At 42.4% G+C, this 20,468-nt stretch overlaps 2 protein-coding genes across 3 annotated transcripts in view; one reads left to right on the plus strand and one right to left on the minus strand.

Annotated features, from left to right (window-relative positions):
- The window catches only part of knrl (knirps-like), a 104,317-nt gene that overhangs the window by 54,482 nt on the left and 29,367 nt on the right, over window positions 1-20,468 (plus strand). The gene's annotated exons all lie outside the window — the stretch shown is intronic.
- Window positions 934-4,979, minus strand: LOC110179696 (uncharacterized). The gene is made up of 3 exons (XM_020947307.2): window positions 4,573-4,979; window positions 3,431-4,502; window positions 934-3,217 (listed from the first exon to the last, which is right to left on the minus strand). Exons 1-3 carry the CDS (start codon window positions 4,646-4,648, stop codon window positions 1,078-1,080), a joined length of 3,288 nt encoding a protein of 1,095 aa, XP_020802966.2. The 5' UTR covers window positions 4,649-4,979; the 3' UTR covers window positions 934-1,077.

Genomic DNA, 20,468 nt, shown 5'->3' on the forward strand with positions numbered 1-20,468 from the left:
GAAGTACCTCCTCTTTGTTAGGGTATAAAAGCAGCCAAGAAACCTAAGGTCAATTTTAATTCCAAGGCATTGAACTTGTTGTTGTAGTTGGTGGGGTTATAGAACAGAACCCAGTTGAGAACGGGAAGGTATATGTACATACCTGGGGGGTTCTTTGGGGGGAGGCCAAAAACGACCTCGCCTTGGCTTCGTTTTCTTTGATTTTGGGAGCCAGAGAACTTTTGCATAAGCATGCAATTAATTCCTCAATGGCTGCATTGTTTGGATGCCAAAAAGAAAAAAAAAGAAAATGCCCACAGAAATCTCATAGTTACACAACGCACAAAATGCGTTAATTAACAAAAATATGCAGCGCCCACTTGCTACAAAAAAAATAAAACTAAAAAGAGAAGAACAAAATAAATGCTGTGGCAGAAACGCCCCTTTTTGTAGCATATAAAAATTTGTTTGCCGAGGACTCGATGAACCTGGCTGGCTGGCAGCTTATGCCCGAGTTATTTATGATTTTTCGCATAAATTTACGCGAACGCTCGTAAAACTGCGTGAAATACGACATTTTGAGTTCTGTGAAAGTGTAACAGACTCTCCTCCGAGACTGAGACTGAGACTGAGATCGGATCGGATTTGCCAGACAAAGCTCAGCAGCTCACCGTGAACAATGTGGCAACATTTGTGTGATTTGTAGCTTTCAGAGGGCTTAGCCCCGGCAACAATGTTGCTAATAGACCTGGCCCAAAGGCCTGACGAGGGGAATCCCGGCATCTAGCCAACCAAAATCATTAAGTCAAGTCCTTTCTCACGGCCTAGGAATTTTACAAGAACAAGTAGCTAAGTAGCTTGGGAGAATTTAAAGTAATTACATAGTAAACTAACTGGGGAAAAGGTAAAAATAGAAGGAAATTCGAAAGTAGATTGCACTCTAGTTTTCTTAAATTTTCGGTGCTCGCAATACAAATTTATATATATATTTAGGGGTTTTACAAATATGGTTTACAGTCGTTCCATTTGTCGGGGGTTAAGGCATAGTAAAAGTTTGGTCAATCAATGATTTACCCAAGATCCTATCCGATTCAGGACTCAATCATCTGCCAGGTCACCCACCGTGGTCTGCAGAGGTGGAGCAGTGGTCACTGCACTGAAGGGCAATGCATGCTGGGTGGCCGAGGCCCAGCTGCGGCGTGGCAGGATCCTTCCGAAATTGAAATACTTTTGGCGCAGCTTGTCCTTGATCTCATCCTCGTTCATTATAGCGCTGGCCTCGCGGAAATTGAGGAAAATGCGTCCCTTCTCGTCGGTCTTAATGGGTAGGATTTCAGTGCATACATTTCGGGCCTTGAGCAGGAATCCCTCCTCCTCCTGTTCCCCGGCTGCCGATGGGGGTCCGCCGGCGAGGTTCATCAACTGCTCCTCTGGCATTCCCGCCACACTGTCCAGGCGGGAGTCCATGGACTGGGATCGTGGTGGCTTGGCCGTGCTGGGATGGTTCTTCTTTTTGCGCAAGCAGAAGGGATCCCGATCGCTGGCCTTGACGTACTGCACCACGGGACGATTGACTCCCCACTTGGGACGATCATCCATCTTATTGGCATCCTTTTCCTTGCCCAGACTCTTCTTCAGGCTCTTGTCCTTGTCCTTGTCCTTGCTCTTGGCCTTGAATGTGGTCGTCGTGGTTGTGGTGGTCGTTGTTGTGGTCTCGTGATCCTTTTCAGCAGTGGATTCCTTAGCGGGTTGGGTCTGACTCTTGGAGGTCTGTGTGGTGGTCGTGGTGGACACCTCTCGCTTAAGCAGAACCTTGTAGAAATTATCGTGGAACAGGCAGAGGTCGCAGTTTAGGGGGAGCTCTGTCTGGGTCTCCACATCGGCCTGTTGGCCCAGCTCCTGATGAAGTTCATCCCCGTCAGCCGTGTTATTTGGGTTGCTCAAATGAAGCGGAGTCTTTAGAGGAATCAGGGCCAGCTTATCCTGTTCCGGGATCGAAACAGGGGCTACATCGACCTCCAGGGAGTCTGGAGAGAAGCAACCACTGGCAGTTACTAAGTCGGTTCTGCCAGATCTCGCCGTCTCCATGGGTTCCTCATCCTCCTTCTCCGCCTGATAGCCATCCTCTGTATATATCGAAGTGTCTGTGCGATGGGTCATCGTGGCCTTTGAATAGGAGCAAGCGGTTTGTGGAGGCTTCTGCATCGGTTGCTGCACAAAATAAGTGGCTATCTGGAGGTTACCAATGGCGTTTTGCAGTCCAAAAATATCGCTAGTCACAGGCAATGGGATTAGGGTAGCTGGTTGCATTAACAGGGCCATATTCTCCTTGTCGTCTCCCAGGAAAGAGGTCTGCCTGGGTCCTTTGGGCTCCTCCTTTTTGGAATCCGTGGGTTGCTTGATGGGCTTGGTAATGGTACGTCGAAGATTGATAGGTGTGCCGATCAGGACCTTCTCCTCAGTGACTACAGGCGGCAGACCTCGGGGGGTATTCGAAGGTTCCTCTGTGGGGCAAGATTCTTGCTTTCCGGTGGCCACTGGCTCATCCTCTTCCTCCTCCTCGACGGATTGAACCCGTAGTAGCTCGGATTCATCACCCTCAGTGTCCTGGGATATCTTGGTTGTCTGCCGATCCAATCGTTTCTTCTGCTTCTCCATCCTGGCAGCCACCTCAGCCTTTTGGATGGCATCCAGGATAACCTGCTGCTTCTTCTGCTGGGCTTCCTCGCGTTCGAGGAGAGTCCTTCGCTCAAAATCCAATCGCTCTTGCTCCAAGTGGTTCTGTCTGCGCAATCGTTCCTCCTCGATGGCCTCCTCCTGCCGATGCCTTTCCAGCTCCCATTTCCGGATCAATTCCCGCTCGTGAAGTTGCTTCTTGATGGCATTGTGATACTCGGCAGCCTTGCGCCGCTTGTCCATCCTCTCGGCAAGGGTATGGGCATCCAATGGGGCATTCTGACCCCTCAGATATGTGGAGGAGGATTGCATGGATTGGACATCGTCCTCGCTGTCCTTAAGATCGTGCATGCCTCGATTAAGCCAACTTGGTCCTTGCTGCGCTCCGGCATGACCGCCGTTGAAGTTGGCCCATCGAGCACGTTCCCGTTCGTGTTGCTCATGGACATAGAAGTCGCCGTGCTCCGGATTCCCAATGTGCACCTGGTAGGTGTTCGAGGTGGACACGTCGCGGCTGAGGCTCAGGTTCGAGGAGCTGGGCGGAGCGGGCATGTAGCAGTATCTGCAGGGAATGAGAGTCATAAAAGATATATTAATATTCATGTATTAATTATTTCAATAACAAATAGTCCCTTTCTTTTACATGACTCTTTCCATGCAACTAATTTCAATCAATATTAAATTAATATTCCGATTTACCCAGTTTAATTACACCCCATTTAATTGCCCTTTTGTTTGTTTTCTGTGTGTGATTGGGTCACTTGGTTACACTCACCCATCGGCCATGTATCCATCGGCAGCCAGCGGCTCATATCCCTGCCCTGGCACACGTCGTCCCTTGATGGTGTACGCCTTGCTCAGCGGATTTCCCGGGGGTGGCAGGGGATGTGGAAGTGGGTTGGGAATCGGTCCCGGAATCGGTGCAGCTGCAGTGCCAGCCTGTATCGATCGGCGGAGGCGTCGGCAACCAGCCGCACCTCCACCCACAGCGCCCAGGACTCCGCCACCGACTCCATCCAGGACACTGGCACTACCCACTCCACTAATGCTCTCGATTTGGCTGGCACCGTCGTTGAACCAAATGTCCGGGGTGTGGGGATTCTTGGGTGTATCGCTCAGATAGCCGGAAGTGTCCTCTTCCTGGCAACCGCCAGCCGCCGGGGGATTGTTGTTGTTTAATCGATGAGGCCCCCCGTTGCCGGGATCAATGTCAGTTGGCTTCCCTGCTGCTGCTGCTGCTCCTGCTCCTGGTGCTCCTGGTGCTCCTGCTGCTCCTGGTTTCTCCTGGTGCCTCCCCCTTTGACGAATTGCTGGCAAACTGGGGCTTCGCAAGCGCTGCTGCTGCTGCTGCTGTTGCATATGTTGCTGCTGATGTTGCTGCTGCATTAAAAGTTGCTGATGCAATTGCTGCTGCTGCTGCTGACCCTGTCGCGAATGCTGCATCCTGCCCTTGGCCGTTTGCAGGGATGTGGGAACCAGATCCATGTAGCGTGCCGGGTTCTGCATCTGGCGGGAGGTCATGCCGGGGGCATAGCTGCCCCTTCTGGTTCGTCGATACATGGACTCGTCCTCGTCCTCGAAATCCGCATCGGCGTCTACGTCTAGATCCTCGATGTACCGCTCCAACTGATTCATATAGGCCTGGTTACCCTGCCTATAGTCCTGCGGCCGGATAATCAATTGCACATCCTGCTGCGGGGCTCGGCGCGAGTGACTGGAGGTCTGGTTCGAGGTGGAACTCTGACTGAGATCCAGATTCGAATAGTAGGTGCGAATGGAGGTGCGCTCGATTTTGTGGTGCGAGGTGTGCTGGTGATGATACATCTCATCCATGCGAGCGATTTCCTCTGAAAATTTAACAATTATTTAAATTTTAGTAACATTTATTTGGGGTTTTTGTTGGTTAAGCATACACACCTCTCTCCTTGGCCCATTGCTGCTTCTTCAAGTCCAACAACCTGTGCGTTTGCCTGGCCTCCGGTCCCGTAATCATGTCAGTTCATTGCACTGCCACTTCCTAGACCACAGAAAATACCAAAGGTCGACTGGAGTTCCAATCTAATCCAATCCAACCCAATCCAATCTGCAAGCGCACCAAAGCTCCCCAAAAAAAGCAAAGACACCACCGAAGCACCGAAGCACCACTCCAAGGCTGTGCAGGAGTCTCACTGAAATTCCTTCGAACCCGTGGCCGAGCCAGTTGAAATTCGATTTGTTTTGCATTGGAATGCCAGCGGGTTGTCCTGGCAACAAGGGGCAACCATTCAAGGAGTAAACAAAGGTAGTTTTCAATGCCCTTTCGAAAAGGGTGTGATGGGTTAAGCCTTGGGTTTTGTAGAAATAAGAAAGAAGAAACTTTGTTGAAGAAAGTGAAATGAATATATTAAATACATATAGAAGAATAGAACTGGAATAACTTTTTCCTGAGTCTAAACAAGTTATATTTCTCCTAAAATAACCCTAATTTAATGGTTTTAAATATTTACAATCCAAGTTAAGGTATCTGCCACATACTAACTCCCTATAGTTAACCTTCCTTTTTCGTTTTCGATGGGGGCAGTCCTTGCACTAGCTTTTGGCAGTGGGTTAATGCAGTCGGGCGAACTTGTTATGTTGTTTGGGGGGGCGCCCAGGAGAACTGAACTATCATCATCGCGTGCCCGATGCCTGTTCCAAAAATACACACACTCCATTTGCTGTTGCTTGGTTCGAATTAAAGGAACAACCAAGAAAACAAGGAAGACTCCGCGCCCTTTTGGTGGTGTTGGTGGTGGTATCAAAATAGGGCTGTGGATGGGCCTGTGACCTATCGATTTTCCATCACGCCGCGGACTGTCTCCGCACGCGTAAGTTCAATTACCGCATATACACATATATATATATAGGAGAATATGTGTATGGAATTGCGGAAGGAGAAACGCAACAAGTTATCAAGTGGGATCAGAGCCTGGGTTGCCCCCGGGCTGGCGTAGGTGTAAGATGCAGAACGAACGTCCTTCGCGAATCCCCTCCAGATATCTCTCCTTCCTTCCCATCCATTCGATTAGCGGAGGGACCAACCTACCCGAGCTCTGGGAATTTATTTCCCATGGTCAAAATAGAAATGGCCAATACAGATAAAGGCTGGGAGAAATATCTCATAACCCATTTTCCATAAACATACACACAGAGAGAGAGACCACAGAGCCAGATCGACCGCAATGCTGGCTGCCTTCCTTTCCGATTTTTCTCTGCCTTTCTGTGGCGATCTGGTGGTGGTGGTTGCGGTGGTGGTGGCTCGGTGGTGCTGTTGGGTCTGTTTTATACGCGTGGGCGTTGAAATCACTGCCAGTCAAAAGGTCATGTTATGATCTTGAGCGAACTATGTGTCTAAGCATGAGAGCATGGGAGCCTCGGTACCAAAAGCTGAGCCAAACGGAGTCACCGGAGACTCAACTCGAGTCAAGTCGAGTCGAGTCGAGAGCAAGGCCCAGTCTCAAAGACAGACAGACACCCAGGTAGTAGGAGCACTCAGAAAAAAGTTTATAATAAAATGTATTACCAATTAAAGGACCTGGAAGTAATATTTCCAATGAAATAATCAAAAATCCAAGATATCTCTTTTGCTACTATTTTAATGAACTCAATATAACAAAATGAAACTAACTAAGAGAAGCCGAAGTTTATATATCCTTGAAATTTTCAATTAAATTACAGGATCGAACCGGAAATCGAGTCTTTAAATCAATATTTACTAAATTTTCATATGACAATTATTTCGACATATCAATCAATTTAATTTCAATTCGGGAAGCTTTCCTAAGTTAGTTATAATTGGTTTATCTGCAAACTCAATTTAAAATTTGAGGAATTTCATTTGTTTGCCAATTTTTGAAAATTTTAAAGATTTAACCCCTTATCTTTTTTTTGAAATTTGGAAGCAATTTTTAACATTTATTTTTTGACCGGACATGGCTAGATAGATTCTGCTGATCATACTGATCAAGAATATATATGAGTTTTAAGCTTCTAACATAAATTTTGATACTATTATAATCCGATCACAATTTTCTCTCAGTGCCCAGAAAAGGAGCAGCTAAAGATCAGGCCAAAAAGCAAAGTCGGGGGCGACAGAGATTAAGAGCGAGAGGGAGAGTGGCACAGACAGAGACGGCAATCAAGAAATCCCACTTGATACAAGTGCATTTATAAGACATTATAATGAGTTTTTATAAACTTAAACAGGGTCGCCAGCGAGCAGCCTTAGGGCGTCACTTAACTAGACGAAGCCTCGCTTCAAACTCTTCCAGATCTCAGCTTTCGACTCGCAGCTCCCTCGCTCCAGATGATCTCTGGACATTGATCATGATGAAGATCATCCTCAAGATCAGGTCGGGATCATCAAGATCATAATTGCTTATGCAGCTGGGTCAAGAGTTGAAGACCCCGTCGTCGTCGTCCCCCATGTGAGCACATGTCACCACCAACATTTGGAGATTTCCCCCCGTTTTTTAATAGAGAGACAGAGAAGGAGAGATTGAAGGAGAAGGAGACCCGAAAAGAAAGTGATCATGCCAGGAGTGATGATCGGCTGCGATCATGTCCGCTGCCATTTAGCCAGCAATTTCCATACATCTTCCTACAGTCCAGGCCAACTCCAAGGCATTTTCACTTGGAGCGGTCAGCAATCAATTGAACGATCGCCGGACGATCAACCAGCTCGATCGCTCTATTCAAGCGGCCGATGTATCATTTAGCGCATAACCCCAATACACCTACCAATAAACAAACAAGCCAAATGCCTAATAATTGTAATTTTCCATATTTTTGTCGAGTCTACGATCGGAGACGAATGCGATGAACTCAAACACGATCGAGCCCCCAAGGCAAAGGAGTCGTTTAAATGGCAGATAGAGATGGATATATATGTACATGTACAGCAGAGGTCAAATTGGGAGTATCTGATACGTAAAATCTGACTAGAATTGTATTCTTTAAATTCGTCAATAGAACGTTGCTTAGTTAATATTTATAGTCTTGTAAAGGTTGTAACTAACTCAGAAGTATTTAGTTACAGGTTTCATAAAGAACTTGGCCTTCAACATACTTTTCAATTCATAAAAATTATTTTAAAATTATTTAAACTTATTACAATTATTTAAAAATACTGTTCATACTCTTGCAAAATCAGTAGTTCTTTAGGAATACTCTTACTTGATTCTGTGACATAAAATACTCTCAATTTATTTGTAATAATATTATTAATAATACCTAGTGCTTCTTCCCCAACTGTCCCTATTTATAGATGGCTAGGGAGAGCATTAGACCATACATATTGATCAAAATTGATGATGTTGACACGAACTTTGAACGACTCTGATCGCCGTCCGCTTTCAAGGGTTTCTCAAGCGATTTTCATAAGTGATTCGGGCAACTCGTGTAGCAAACGACTTTAGGTTTCATCTCAAGTGAGAGTATCGCTCAATTGATATGTACAAAAGGTATTTTTTCGGGCTGCTGAAGCCACTTGAAATGGTTTTCACAGCCAAGATCGATGGATCGATCAAGCCGGTTAATGGAGCTAATTTCGAAAAGACCGGCTCGGCTCGGAAATTGACATTTCGCCAGGCCAGAGAGACTGACTGGGCCAGTTCGTAATTTTTTGTAGTGTCCGATGAGCCAACAGGTTGGCGGCTGTCTGCCTCAAGAATTTAATTGTGGTGCTCTCGAAACACTATGCCGTAGAATATTTGAGAGACAGGCCAAATAGTTACGAACTGCACTTTCAATCTGACCAAAAATGGTCACCTTACAAGACGAAGGTCCAGCGTTAGCGCCAACTGTCAGGTGCTTGGATATCTCCTACAGTCTTAGTTTCAACATCAGCTTCAACTTTGACTATCTACTAGCTTGTGTGAGCCTCAAGTCCCAGTTGAAGTTGGAAAAGTCGAAAAACAGGGAGTGTGGCCATGATAGCTTTGCGATTACCTTTCGGCAGCCTCCAAAATGAATGTCATACGATAAAGTTAGGAAGTATATGTTAAAAGCCATAAATAGAAAAGAGTTTTCTAATGTGGGAACTCAATTAGTTTGCGGCTTAAAATAAGTCAGGGAAATATCTTAAAAGATATATATCTATATCTATGTGTTTTAAATAAATATAACTCATATCATAATATCATATTATAAAGTAATAATAAACTAAAGAGTTTTGTTAGATTTATGGAGAACTTCAAGTTGCATTGTAGAAATATATTTGTAAGCAGCAAACGATATAAATAATATATTTATGAAGTTTGGGACTATCCTTTACCGAATTTTGAATCTGTTTCTTAAAAGAGTATTCCCTCCTTCGATCAGTATGTCTTCGCCCAAGACTACCCCTTTCCCTCATTGCATTTGCTTGTTGTCCTCGAAGCTGACAACATGTTACACTTTGGTCACTATAATGAGCCGTAATTAGTGACATCGGTGTATCTTGCGACTATTGCAACTGACACTGTGCCGCAACTGCAGCATCCGAGCAATGCGACTGCCATCGGTTGCGTGTGAAAAGTTGCGCGCTTTTTGATAATTGCCACAGAGCTGCTTCCACGTCGGCGTCTGAATCCGCATGTCTGTCTCTTATATTCGCTGGACGAGGAGCTGGACACTCCAAGAGTCTATTGGAGTTGGAGGTGGCAGGCAATGGAGGAGCCGGACGTGTGGTTGCGATGACATGGCCATGTGTCAACGTCGTCTACGTTGGCGGCGAGTAAATGTCAGTGCGAATGAAAGGAAAACTGATTACACTTGACAAGTTCAAATTGTTTAGGGACAGCGACACTAAAGACCGAGAGTGAAAGCCTCAGCTGTCGAAGGTTTTTCTATTTCTTTTTTTTTCTACTTTATTTTTATTTCATTTGTGTTTCACGTTCCCCCCCACCCGAAATTTGGCTAGCTTTTCCTTTACTATTTCTCTCTCTGGCGAAAATCTGACCAGCCAAATTTCCCACCGCAGCGGGTAGAAAAAATCTTAAAATGTCCACTGATTGCCGGAGCTTGTTGTTTTGGCCACATGCATGGCGGTTAAGGCCCGGCCCGAAGCTGCTGGCTAACGGTTAATACAGTCCATCATTATCAGAAATGCGTTTGCCAGCTCCCAGAGCCAGATCTCTGGCTAAGGTCAGTTTAGAGACCGAAAAATTGTTGCCTACAAAGTCCCCCCACGAAAAAAGAACAAAAACAACAAAATTGCAACAAAATATTCTCACAAGGCGCTGCCTGCACTGAAAGAAATGAAAGGAGTCCGAGGGAAGGCTAAGTTATAAGAGCAATTTGTCATAACAATTTTTGAAATTAAGTGAATTTAAGATTGGTTTTCAATTTCTCTAAGCATCTTATTTTTAATTTAATATTTTTCTTATATTTTTCCCCTCAAAATCCTTGAATTTTCTTCAAGTGCATGTCTGGCTGGCTGGTTCTTGGCCAGGGAAGAGCTTGACTACATGAAACAGGTGTGGCACGTCGCAAAAAATGAAAAAAATAGAAGGAAACTGGGAGGAGAGGTCTACTGCCTGTGATGCTGCTACTCTGCCTGACTGGACCAAGACTCTTGGCCCACAGAGGGTGCGAGTGTGCGTGTGTGTGTGTGTGTGAGTGTGTTGCTTTTGGCCAGGTTAGAGCTCTCTGGGGTTGGCGACGCTTTTACCGCACGTTCGTTATTTTTGAGGTCACAATATGCTGTGTGCTATGCTCTGCACAGAAAGAAATGGGATCAGTATTGGTTTAATATTGAAATATTAATTATTTAGAATTTCTTCTTAATTTTTAGAATTTTTTTATTTTTTGTATGATTACTACAATTGTGTTCCAGTTTCCAAATTCAATAAGTTTACTGCCTAAAAAGTACTACATCTGATACTGAGTATTTATGATTAATAAAAATGTGTTTTTGTTTTCAAATTCGGTAAATTTAGAGTCTAAAAGGTACTAAGTAGGATATAGAACATATTTTTTACATAGTCCTTGAAATTATAAATATAATATTGGTTCATTTGGGATACTTTTTAATATTTTTGGAAGTCCGGCATCCTATTTATTAAATAGTATTTAATATAAAAGGAAATAATCAAACTGAAACTTGAGGCCTTAGTAATAGACACAGTTTCTTCTGCTTACCTTGTAAATATTTTTAGAAAACAAAATCCTTATTCCCATGATCCCTAGATTTGTTTACAGTGTACGTGTGTGGCTGGGCATCAAGAGACAACGACTGGCAGTCGAGGACCGCGGGCTGATCATTGCTGGAAATCTGCGGACGGGCTTGTGTTTGTTTGTCGCCTCTAATGAAACACGCGACATGGAGGAAAAAATATAAAAAAATAAAATAAAAGGGGATGCCCACACACATACACACACACACACACATGGCACACACTCAACTTTGACCCGGGTCAGGGGTCACCAGGCAGGCTTGAAATTAAAAAAGATAACTCAGATGCGAAAACAATTGATAGTCACAGATATTAAGCTTTGACAGCAGAAAATACGATAGACACGGCCCGATAAAAATTTATATTTTGCGCCAAGTCAATTAAGGTTATACTCCTGCCAGAATCTGCCAGATCTGAGATGGGGATGGGGATCCTCGGAGATCCGCGGAGATCCGCAGAGATCCGCAGGTGAAGATCCCCTGTCAGAGGTGAGGAATCCACGGTTTAACGAACTGCCGCGTGAACTGAAAACATTTATAACATATCGTATACGAATGAGAGTTCTTTTGTATGATTGATGGCCCGAGTGCATTGTGCATGGGTTTTTGAGCTAATTTATAACAACAATCGGGGGGATTTGTATGCCGCCTGTCAATATGGAATCAAAAAGCGTTGTGTAAAATCTCAAACGGAACGGGACGATCCTTTTGTCTGAGTCCCAAACGCGATCGCTTTGATTGGGCGTATTTATTTTTTGTTTCTTTCCGGCAATCGTTGAATGCGATGAGTAATGGATGGAAAAGTGGATGTATTACCAAAAACTCAAGCTGTGCGAAAAGCAAAAAGCAACAAAATACTCATAATACAATAAAAGGAAGAGCCAAATCGAAGGAGGGCAGTGCCAACGACACTTTACACCTCCGATGATCCGTCATAACTTTTAACACATGATATAATTTTGCATGGATTGTCGGCCATGATTTGATTGATGACTGTCTCTTCACCCCGACAGCTCTTATGCGCCGATCCCCTCCCCCAGATCTTGAAATTAGTACAACAAACTCAACGTAACTGTCAATGATTGGTAATTGGATTTTCAATCAAACAAAAAAACAAGACTCCTTTCGAATAGCCTCAAAAAAAGGTCGCAGTACCCTGTTAAAGTAAATTTTAAAGGGGATATATAGCTAAGGGAATGAATTATTTAAGTTAAATACAAAATATCATCTCATATTTATATTATGTTAAAATTTTTGGCAGAAGCTTGTAAAACTATGAAGAAGTCATTTGCGACCCTATAAGTCATATAAATTCTTGATCAGAATAAACTACCGAGTCTATCTAGACATGTCTAGAATTTTCTTAAAATTTAAATTGAGTATGCAGATTTATTAACCTTACTAAAACTAACATAGGAATGGTTTCCGAATTAAAATTAATGCATTTTTTACTTAGTTATGAGATTTTTAAACTGCAATTTGCAATATAAACACAGAACTGTATAACGATCTGCTTCCTAGAAACTTTTAATCTTTAACCAATAAAAGTTTTTAAATATCTTTAGAAATAGGAAACTATTTCTCGGTATAATTTGTATTTATACATGTAATTTAATAATATTTAAAGCCATATATCAGCAAGAAGACCATAATTTACCTTTACAGGGTATCAATAATGGCCTATAGCCTTCTACTCTCTCCCCTTCCACTATTTCGATTTGTTTTACAAGCATTTCGTGAGCTGTACAAAACACTTTCAATAACAAGAAACCAAAAAAACAACTCAAAACAAAAAAAATTATATATTATTCGTTAGCGCTCACTGATGCACCGCAATGATAAGAGACTTTAATTGATTAGGTTTTTGTTTCTCCGTTGATTATTGAAACCATTTCACTGTTTCCAATTCCCACGCCAGCATCGGAGGGAAAGAGTCTATGATTTATTATGCACAAGAAAGGGAAAACATACTATATTACTATGGATTTTGATTCTACGGGGATCGTGAGGCGATCGATGGCCAAAGCGGGGCTGGCGGAATGCGGATATTTTTTACGGGGCTAATACGCAGGTGTTGGGGCTACCGCCCCCTTTGCGAGAAATATGATCTATGAGCGATGGAAATAAATCCATGGCATGACCTCAGACATCAAACTTCGACACTCGAGAAACTCATCACGATGGAGCTCATTAACAAGAAGCTGGCTTTCTGGCTTTCTGGCTTTGTGGTTTATGAATAATCCCCAGTTTATTAATCAACCAAGAGCTCAGAGTGTGTGTGTGTTTTTGATTGCAAATAGACGATGATGCTATTATAATGATCGCACTATTAGGGATTACGGCAAACAGCTGACGGAAGAAGCCTTTCGGGTGGACCCACAGCGAAGTTCTCCTTTCCGGCGGCCACTTCCTGAAACTAAATGCCGATGACAGCCTAATTTCAGGGCAATTAACCCGAGGGATGATCGGTAGCCTAATGAGTGTATTTATAACCTGAAAACCGAAATACTCGTACCCAAAACTAAAACTATCAGCTACTATGTATTTTACGGTCGTTCTGGTGATCTTGACCATGAAATCGGCCATATGTTGTTCTATAACTTAGGGGAAAACTCAGTCTTCAGAAACTTTCTCTAATCGCCGTGCGTTGGACAGGACAGGACAGGACAGGAAGTTTCCCCAGCTTGTCGTTTTGGGAAAACTGCTGACATGTGACACGACTTAGGGCCAAGGCAGAGGGGCTCAAATGTACATTTAAATAAGCCTTTTGTGTGGCACACACAAACGCAGACAACTCTTGAAAATCCAGCGACTTTGCTAAGTACACACGCACAAGGACTTAGGGATAAACTCGATCCTGGCTGGGATACGGGTTCAGTTCAGTTTATTCCTAATTACATGCGTGAGCGCTCTAAATGCGCAAAATGCCGGAAAGGCAAATATTATTGCTTGTTTAGGCCCGGTCGCCTGGCTAATGACAATTGCTGTTTATATTCATGATTTCTGCATTATTTTTTCAACTAAACATTTGGAAATTTTAATCTGCGACACACGCTCTTTTCATCATCTGCGGCTTAGTCAGGTTTGTTCTTTTTATTTTTTTTATATGTATTTTCCCCGTCTCCGGGTCTCTGGTTGGTTTTAATGATTTTGTTTCGTTATCCTTCGTACATCTCCTTTTTGCGGCCACACCCCTGCCTGTACATAATACATTTTTATACTCCAGTCAGTCAGTGTTGACGGGTGTGGGCAACATCTGGAGTTAGGAGTTTCTGGAGGAGTTATTAGTTAGGAGCTCCGTGTGCGGCCAGGCTAATTGAGTGATCAAGCGTGAGGGTCAACAGTTTGGACCGCTTCAAGGAGCCAGCCAAGATCCAGAAGGGAAAACGGCAACAGCCGTGTATTATGGCAGTTAAACTGCAACTTAATTACCAGTTTTCGTTTCGGAAAACTAACAAATTTTGACAGCATCAAGATTTAGATGGAGATACCTGCGGAAGATGGGTAATCGAAGGATCTTTGATATCTAGGTAGTATCAAGGATTTGACTATGAAGTGGAGTTTCACTTATGATTATTTCGATTAACTATTTTCTTATATTAGTTATTTAATTATTTTCTACTTTATTTGCATAATTTAAACTGTACACCTGACCTTCTCACATCACCATTTACTTGGCAATTAATATTGTTATGATTGGAAGTCCAAGATCAAGCAAATAACTTATATATTTATTTCTCTCTCTGTGTGTGTGTATTTTTGTATTTGATGACATCGAACAATTAACGACACAATCCACCCGATCGTTTATTTTGCAATTATTATCTATATATAATATATAGAAATATATTGATGGCTTTTTTTGTTTTGTTTTGTTTTGTTTTGTTGGATTTTCTATTAGACAAACAATCGACACACCCAAAGTGCATCTATCGCCATCTTTTCAGCTCAACTCCGGGTCTCTGTCGACGGCAAACTGTCATTAACAACGTTTAGCGTTTTTAGCACAATTTGCATTAACAATGCCCAGACACACACATACACACACGTGCATATCTGGTCAATAAACAATATTATATAGAGGCATCAAATGGGGGATAGCCTTTGGAAGTGCAGAGTTCTGTCTCGCATCTGCCAGAGTCAGAGTTAGAGTCAGAGTTGGAGGCAAAGTCAGACCCATACAAAAATGGAGCTGCGATCGATTGGCACGCTGGAAGTTTGGAGCGATGAGCCGCATCACGACTCGGCCATACGTATATTCTAGAAGAAAAATCTTATTAAAATTTTATTGCAACAAAATGGGAAAAGCTAAAAACAGCAAAACTTGAAAACTGAAAACTGGCATCGCCTAAGCTTCGGCTAAAAACGGAATTCGTGCGCATCAAACAGCTTCAGTTGAGGTTTTTGTATCTTTTGTGTGTGTAGCGGAACACCTGCTTGGATGCGAAGCAGAGGCTTCTATGATTCTGACTATATATAATACACTTGAATGAAATTTAAATCGCCCAGCATTGATTGGAAATTAATGCTTAATTATCTCCCTTAAATGATACTTTTGCTAAACAAAAATTATGAGATCTATGACCATAACTAAACCAATCTTTTCTCTATATGAATATGAACAATTATTTTATAATCTCTCCATAACTTAAACCTAATTTGTGTCTACCCAAAACGATGTCCAGTGCATTGCAGCTGGCAAAACGGATTGTGATGCATCAGAGTTGAAGCTAACAAAGCTGGCTAAAGCTGGCTAAAACGACTCCAACGAACCGACGACCTTCTTACCGCCCCGTCCAAACAGAAACCGCCCCATCGGGCCAATTGTGCTGCAAACGCGGCGCGACCTTAGTCATTTGTCAGCCCGAACTGGCAAAACCTGGGAAAGAAACAGCACTCCGGACCCGCAGCAGTGCCATAATGCACTGTGCCACTGCCACTTGCCTTTGACTTGGCTTTGCCACTTTCCTGGCCGACATTGCCTTTGTCTTGGCCAACTAAATATCATTGGGTCAAGTTCGTTCCGGGCCCCAGAGAAAGAAAAAATATGTATTGTACGGGCCAAAGCAATCGATCTGCCAAATTGGATTCTCCAATGTGGTGCCAGCAGGAAAATTGAAAACATATTTTATACGATTTTCCCTGGCTAATCGCCAGCCATTGATTTATACATTTTCATAATTTTTATTGTCGGCACGCAGTCAACGCCTCTATCCAGCGCCCGGGCGCAAGTTCATCTCTGGGTCTTCGTGTCATGGTTCGTCCGAGATAAATGTATGATTCACCTCAAGATGATTTGCTATGCCATGTCGAAGGGGGGGAAGCGAGGAGTGGGGATGCCCAGTGCAGGTGCCAGCATCATCGCCCCACTTTGCAGTTTTTGGGTCCTCCCCGAGAGCCTCTTTGTGGGCCTGGCCAGGCCGTTTTATTGCCCACATTCGGTACCTTGGCCCGGCGGCTACTTTCTCACACATAAACCTTGTGGAAATGGAAAATGGGGAAAGGCAACGACTTGGGAATGCTCTGGGTGTTGGATTGCCAGGAAAATTCCATAAAGGTATGGAGTAAATTATAGAAACTCCTTGGCTTTTAATTTCTCATTTTCTATTGGATTCAAGAACCTATTTCTGGCCATATACCAAGCCTATACCCAACTAAGCCACTCACAATCGGCGAAATCCAGAGTACAGAGCCAGGGCATTCAGGGCGAAGCATTTCTCGCAATCAGCTGTGAAAAATCTTACCCCATTTATGACCCACTAAAATGGGCCGAAAGTAACACAGGTCGAAACCGAACGCAGCACACAGCATCTTCGGTGTGGAGTTCCCGTGGATGTTATGAATTTAATGTACCACCATTATGCATAAATTCACGAAATTCCAGCACTCTGGCGATGAGAGTGAACCGAAAGCTTTGTTTTTCTGGAACACCGACCGACCGAGTATTTATTTTCTTTTTCTGGAGGTTCAAAAACCTTTCGCACCTGGCAAGAAGAGCAACAATTTCATAGTCCATTTGGCTACGAGAGGTGTTAATAACACAACAACAAAGGCGTTACAATTACACATTGAAATCGGTCCGAGCAGACAAAGTTTGGCTTTTCTTTTTGGCCACGATGTGTGATGTCAACTCGGGGCAGGTTCCCACCAAACTCAGGCTGGCTGGGACAATTGTTTAATATGGCATTTTAAAGTTCGACTCGTTCACATTTTATGGCCACACATTTGCCCCGAAAAGAGAGATACAAATTATAACAATGCCCGACTTTTGTACTAAAGGGAAATGGTTATGGCCACGTTTTCAGACAAAACGGAAGCTGTTCTCGGCCAGAGGGAAAATATTGGAGGCTTTCAAACTGGTCTGCTCCATAAACTGTAGGATTAATTCCTCTCATTCAGGGAGCTTCGTTGGAATCTCGCATGGATTTGTGGAGCAATTTGTTTGGACCACTTCCAAAAGCTGATTGATATCGCCTCGGGGCAGCGACTGATCTGTCAATTTATCACTGTCCCCCCCAATGGCGGAGGGATGGGGGAAAACAAGGGGGGAAAGCCGGAGACGAGTCGCGGCCAAAATTGATCATCGCACAGTTCGATCCATTGACAATCATAATTAATTTGATTAAATTCAAATTCGCGCTCGTAGAACGGGGACAAAACAAATATACAAATAATAAACATGGCTATATGGTGATATGGCCAACAGATCACATTTTTCATCTGACGAAATTAACATTTCTGTTTTCGTTAATTTTGGCATGTGGCGGCGACCCCTAAGGGTCAAATATGATTTGGTTTCAAGTTTTCCAAAACTCTTCAAAAACAAATCGATACCAAAAACAGATCAATGATCTCATTTGCATACATCTGTGGCGGTATGTAAAACCGTCCGAACGGAAAGCTGCAAAACCGAAACCGAATCAAAAAATACAACTTGAAAAAGAAAAAGAAGAATAAAAAAACCGAAATAAAACCACTGAGGCTGCCAAATGTGAAACATGCAAAGAGCATCGAGCATCGAAATGCCGCAAGGTGGAAATCAATTTTGTTTTCTTTCGTTTCTTTGCTGGCTTTCAATCAAAATCAAAGTCGGTTGAGAAATGAATTAAGGGTCCATAAAAACGTTGACGAAGTTTATATGCTCTTAAAAATCAAATTTAATGGCTTAGAATCTGCATTTTGGTGAAATTTTAAGCTAGTTTATGGATTTTAATTTAAATAGGTCTACGAAGTTTAGGGTTTAGGGAAATTAGAACATTTTTAAGCTGAGCAAAACATTTCATTTCAGCAGTATTATTATCAGTATTGAATCTTCAACTATTATTGATTAACATATCAAATTAAAGTCCTATAATTATATATATAACTTTGCTTTTAAGACATCATCAGCAGTTCCAGAGTATTTCTTAAGACAAAAATTCTATCGAATCGAAATCGAGTCAGTGGCAGCCCTCAACAACGAGGCAAATTCAAATCGAACGCATAAATTAGTCAGAAATAAGCGCGAAAACGTGTTTTAAATTTTTGTTTTCATTTCACGCACCGAATCAAAGAATGAATCGAATCGAAACCAAAACCAAAAGTCGAGAAACGAACCAAAAACCAAACCGAAAATCGAAAACAAAAAAATCAAAAATGAAATGAAACGAACGGCGAGCACTCATGTCAGTATTTGTCAAAAATGTTTTAAAAAAAATGCGGCTCTGGTTGTTGTTGATTTTGGCATTGATTAATGCATTTATAATTAATTTATTGTATGCACAGTCTTCCAGCTGAAATAAAAGGTAGCCTCCTGCATGACACAAGTTTTTCCTTCTTTTTTTGTGTTAAAACTGGAGCTGGAAGCGTAGCCGAAACTGGATGGATACAATTTGCCTGTAACCTAATTTCAGCAGAAATATTTATATTGATCGAAAGGGGCCCGATCATGCTGGGCCAGAATACAAATCGGCCGAATGATTGATGATGATGATGGCCGAGTGTCAGGACCAAAGTATTCGCATTCTGCAAGTCACTCGACTTTCGAGTCTAAACGGCGGCAAATGGCAAACGATGGAAATCCTCGCAAAAGTCACATACATTAGAACGCATTAAAGTGTAACCAGAAAGGGGCGAGTCCTGCAGCGGAAAAGCGAAAGAAAAAAGAATAGAGGAAACCCCTTGAGCCTTTTCCGCCGGCAATTGTTGCAATTGTAAGGCAGCGATTTCGTGAAAAACTACACTTGCAGAAATTTATAGCTCTAGACAGGGTATTATCATTTTAGTCAGAAGCTTAAAAGTCTGTAAAAGAGTCATTTTCTATCCTATAAATCATATATATTCTTGATCAGCATCAACAGCTGTCTCGATCTAGCCATGTGCGGTCGAAAAAGAGAATTTCAATTTTTTTTTTAATATTTTCAAAAAATGTTAAGGGGTTACATCGTTAAAATTTTAAAAATTGGCAAAAAATTTCAATTTTCTAGAATATTAAGTATAGTATGCAGATTTATTAACCTTACAAAAACTGACATAGGAGTGATTTCCGAATTAAAATCAATTCATTTTTGGCTTACTTATGATAATTAAAAAATCTTTGATTTGTGGAAAACATTGTTATATAGAAATAACATTTATTTTAATCTTAGTTATGATCGATTTTCGGTTCGATACAATTAGTTTCCTTTCTTGTTTTAATATTGAAATCCTTTTTCAAAATTATTGGGCTTATTCTTATAGAAAACTAATTCTTCAAGGGGACTTTTTAAAGCAGAAATATTTTGTAGCATAACCTTATAAGTATTCTTCCTTACTATTGCCTATAAAACATAGTTATTCAAAAAATTCATATATATATATAATTAAAAATCCTTTCTAGAACCTACTGAAACAAATTTTTTTCAAGTGTAACATAATAGAAGGAAAGCAGAGAAAGAGGTCTTAGTCCAGGCTGCACACCCATAACAAACAAATCAAGAACAAACAATTGTCGGGGATAATCTGTTGCTCACCAAGGATTAGCAGGCACTTCCTTGCTTGTCTCCCTCTCCTTCTCCTTCTCCCTTTAACCATATGCAAATGCCGAGAGGCCTGAGGACCGAAATTAAAGCATGAAAATTTGTGAAAAGTATCTGTCTCTGAGAGTGCGGGTGCAAGGGAAACCGCAAGTCGGAAAACCGCAGAGAGCAAGAACTCGGCGAACTGCTTCTGGTAAGGGCCCTTGTAATGGGTTTAGAACACCCCGTTTTCCATTTTTCTGTTTTCCGCCAAAGGAAAACTCAACTAAGGGAGGCGTTCACCGGCCAAAGGACAGAAGGGGTTGACGTTACTTCCCACAGAGAGGCAAACGGGATGATAACGAGTTGCGGGTTTCCTCTGTGTGTTTTCGGGCCCCGTCATAAAACAGTAAATTGGATTAACTTCTGTGACATTTTCCGGCAGAAAGTCAAAATGGGATAAGACGATGCGCAAAGAGAAAGCAGGGAAAAGTGGGAAAATTAGTATAGAAATCGTATTGAGCCATGATCTAAGCCGGCTACACGCCCAGTTTTAAATGGCAAAGAAAATACTTGCATCTGCAAAATATTTCATTAAAGAAAGCCTTTGGGTAAAGAGAAGGTTTTCCTGCTGTGGGAAATGTATACAATTTTTAAATTTGTAG

This window comes from Drosophila serrata, unplaced genomic scaffold (assembly GCF_035046125.1).
Source record: "Drosophila serrata isolate PLE 108 unplaced genomic scaffold, ASM3504612v1 contig_272, whole genome shotgun sequence".
NCBI lineage: Eukaryota > Metazoa > Arthropoda > Insecta > Diptera > Drosophilidae > Drosophila > Drosophila serrata.

Bases quoted from the DNA above. Each gene is read 5' to 3' on its own strand.
- LOC110179696 (XM_020947307.2), bottom strand. From the start codon at position 4,648: ATGATTACGGGACCGGAGGCCAGGCAAACGCACAGGTTGTTGGACTTG. The intron at 4,503-4,572 runs GTGTGTATGCTT...TTAAATTTTCAG, and splicing joins GCAATGGGCCAAGGAGAGAG to AGGAAATCGCTCGCATGGAT. The intron at 3,218-3,430 runs GTGAGTGTAACC...CATTCCCTGCAG, and splicing joins GATGGATACATGGCCGATGG to ATACTGCTACATGCCCGCTC.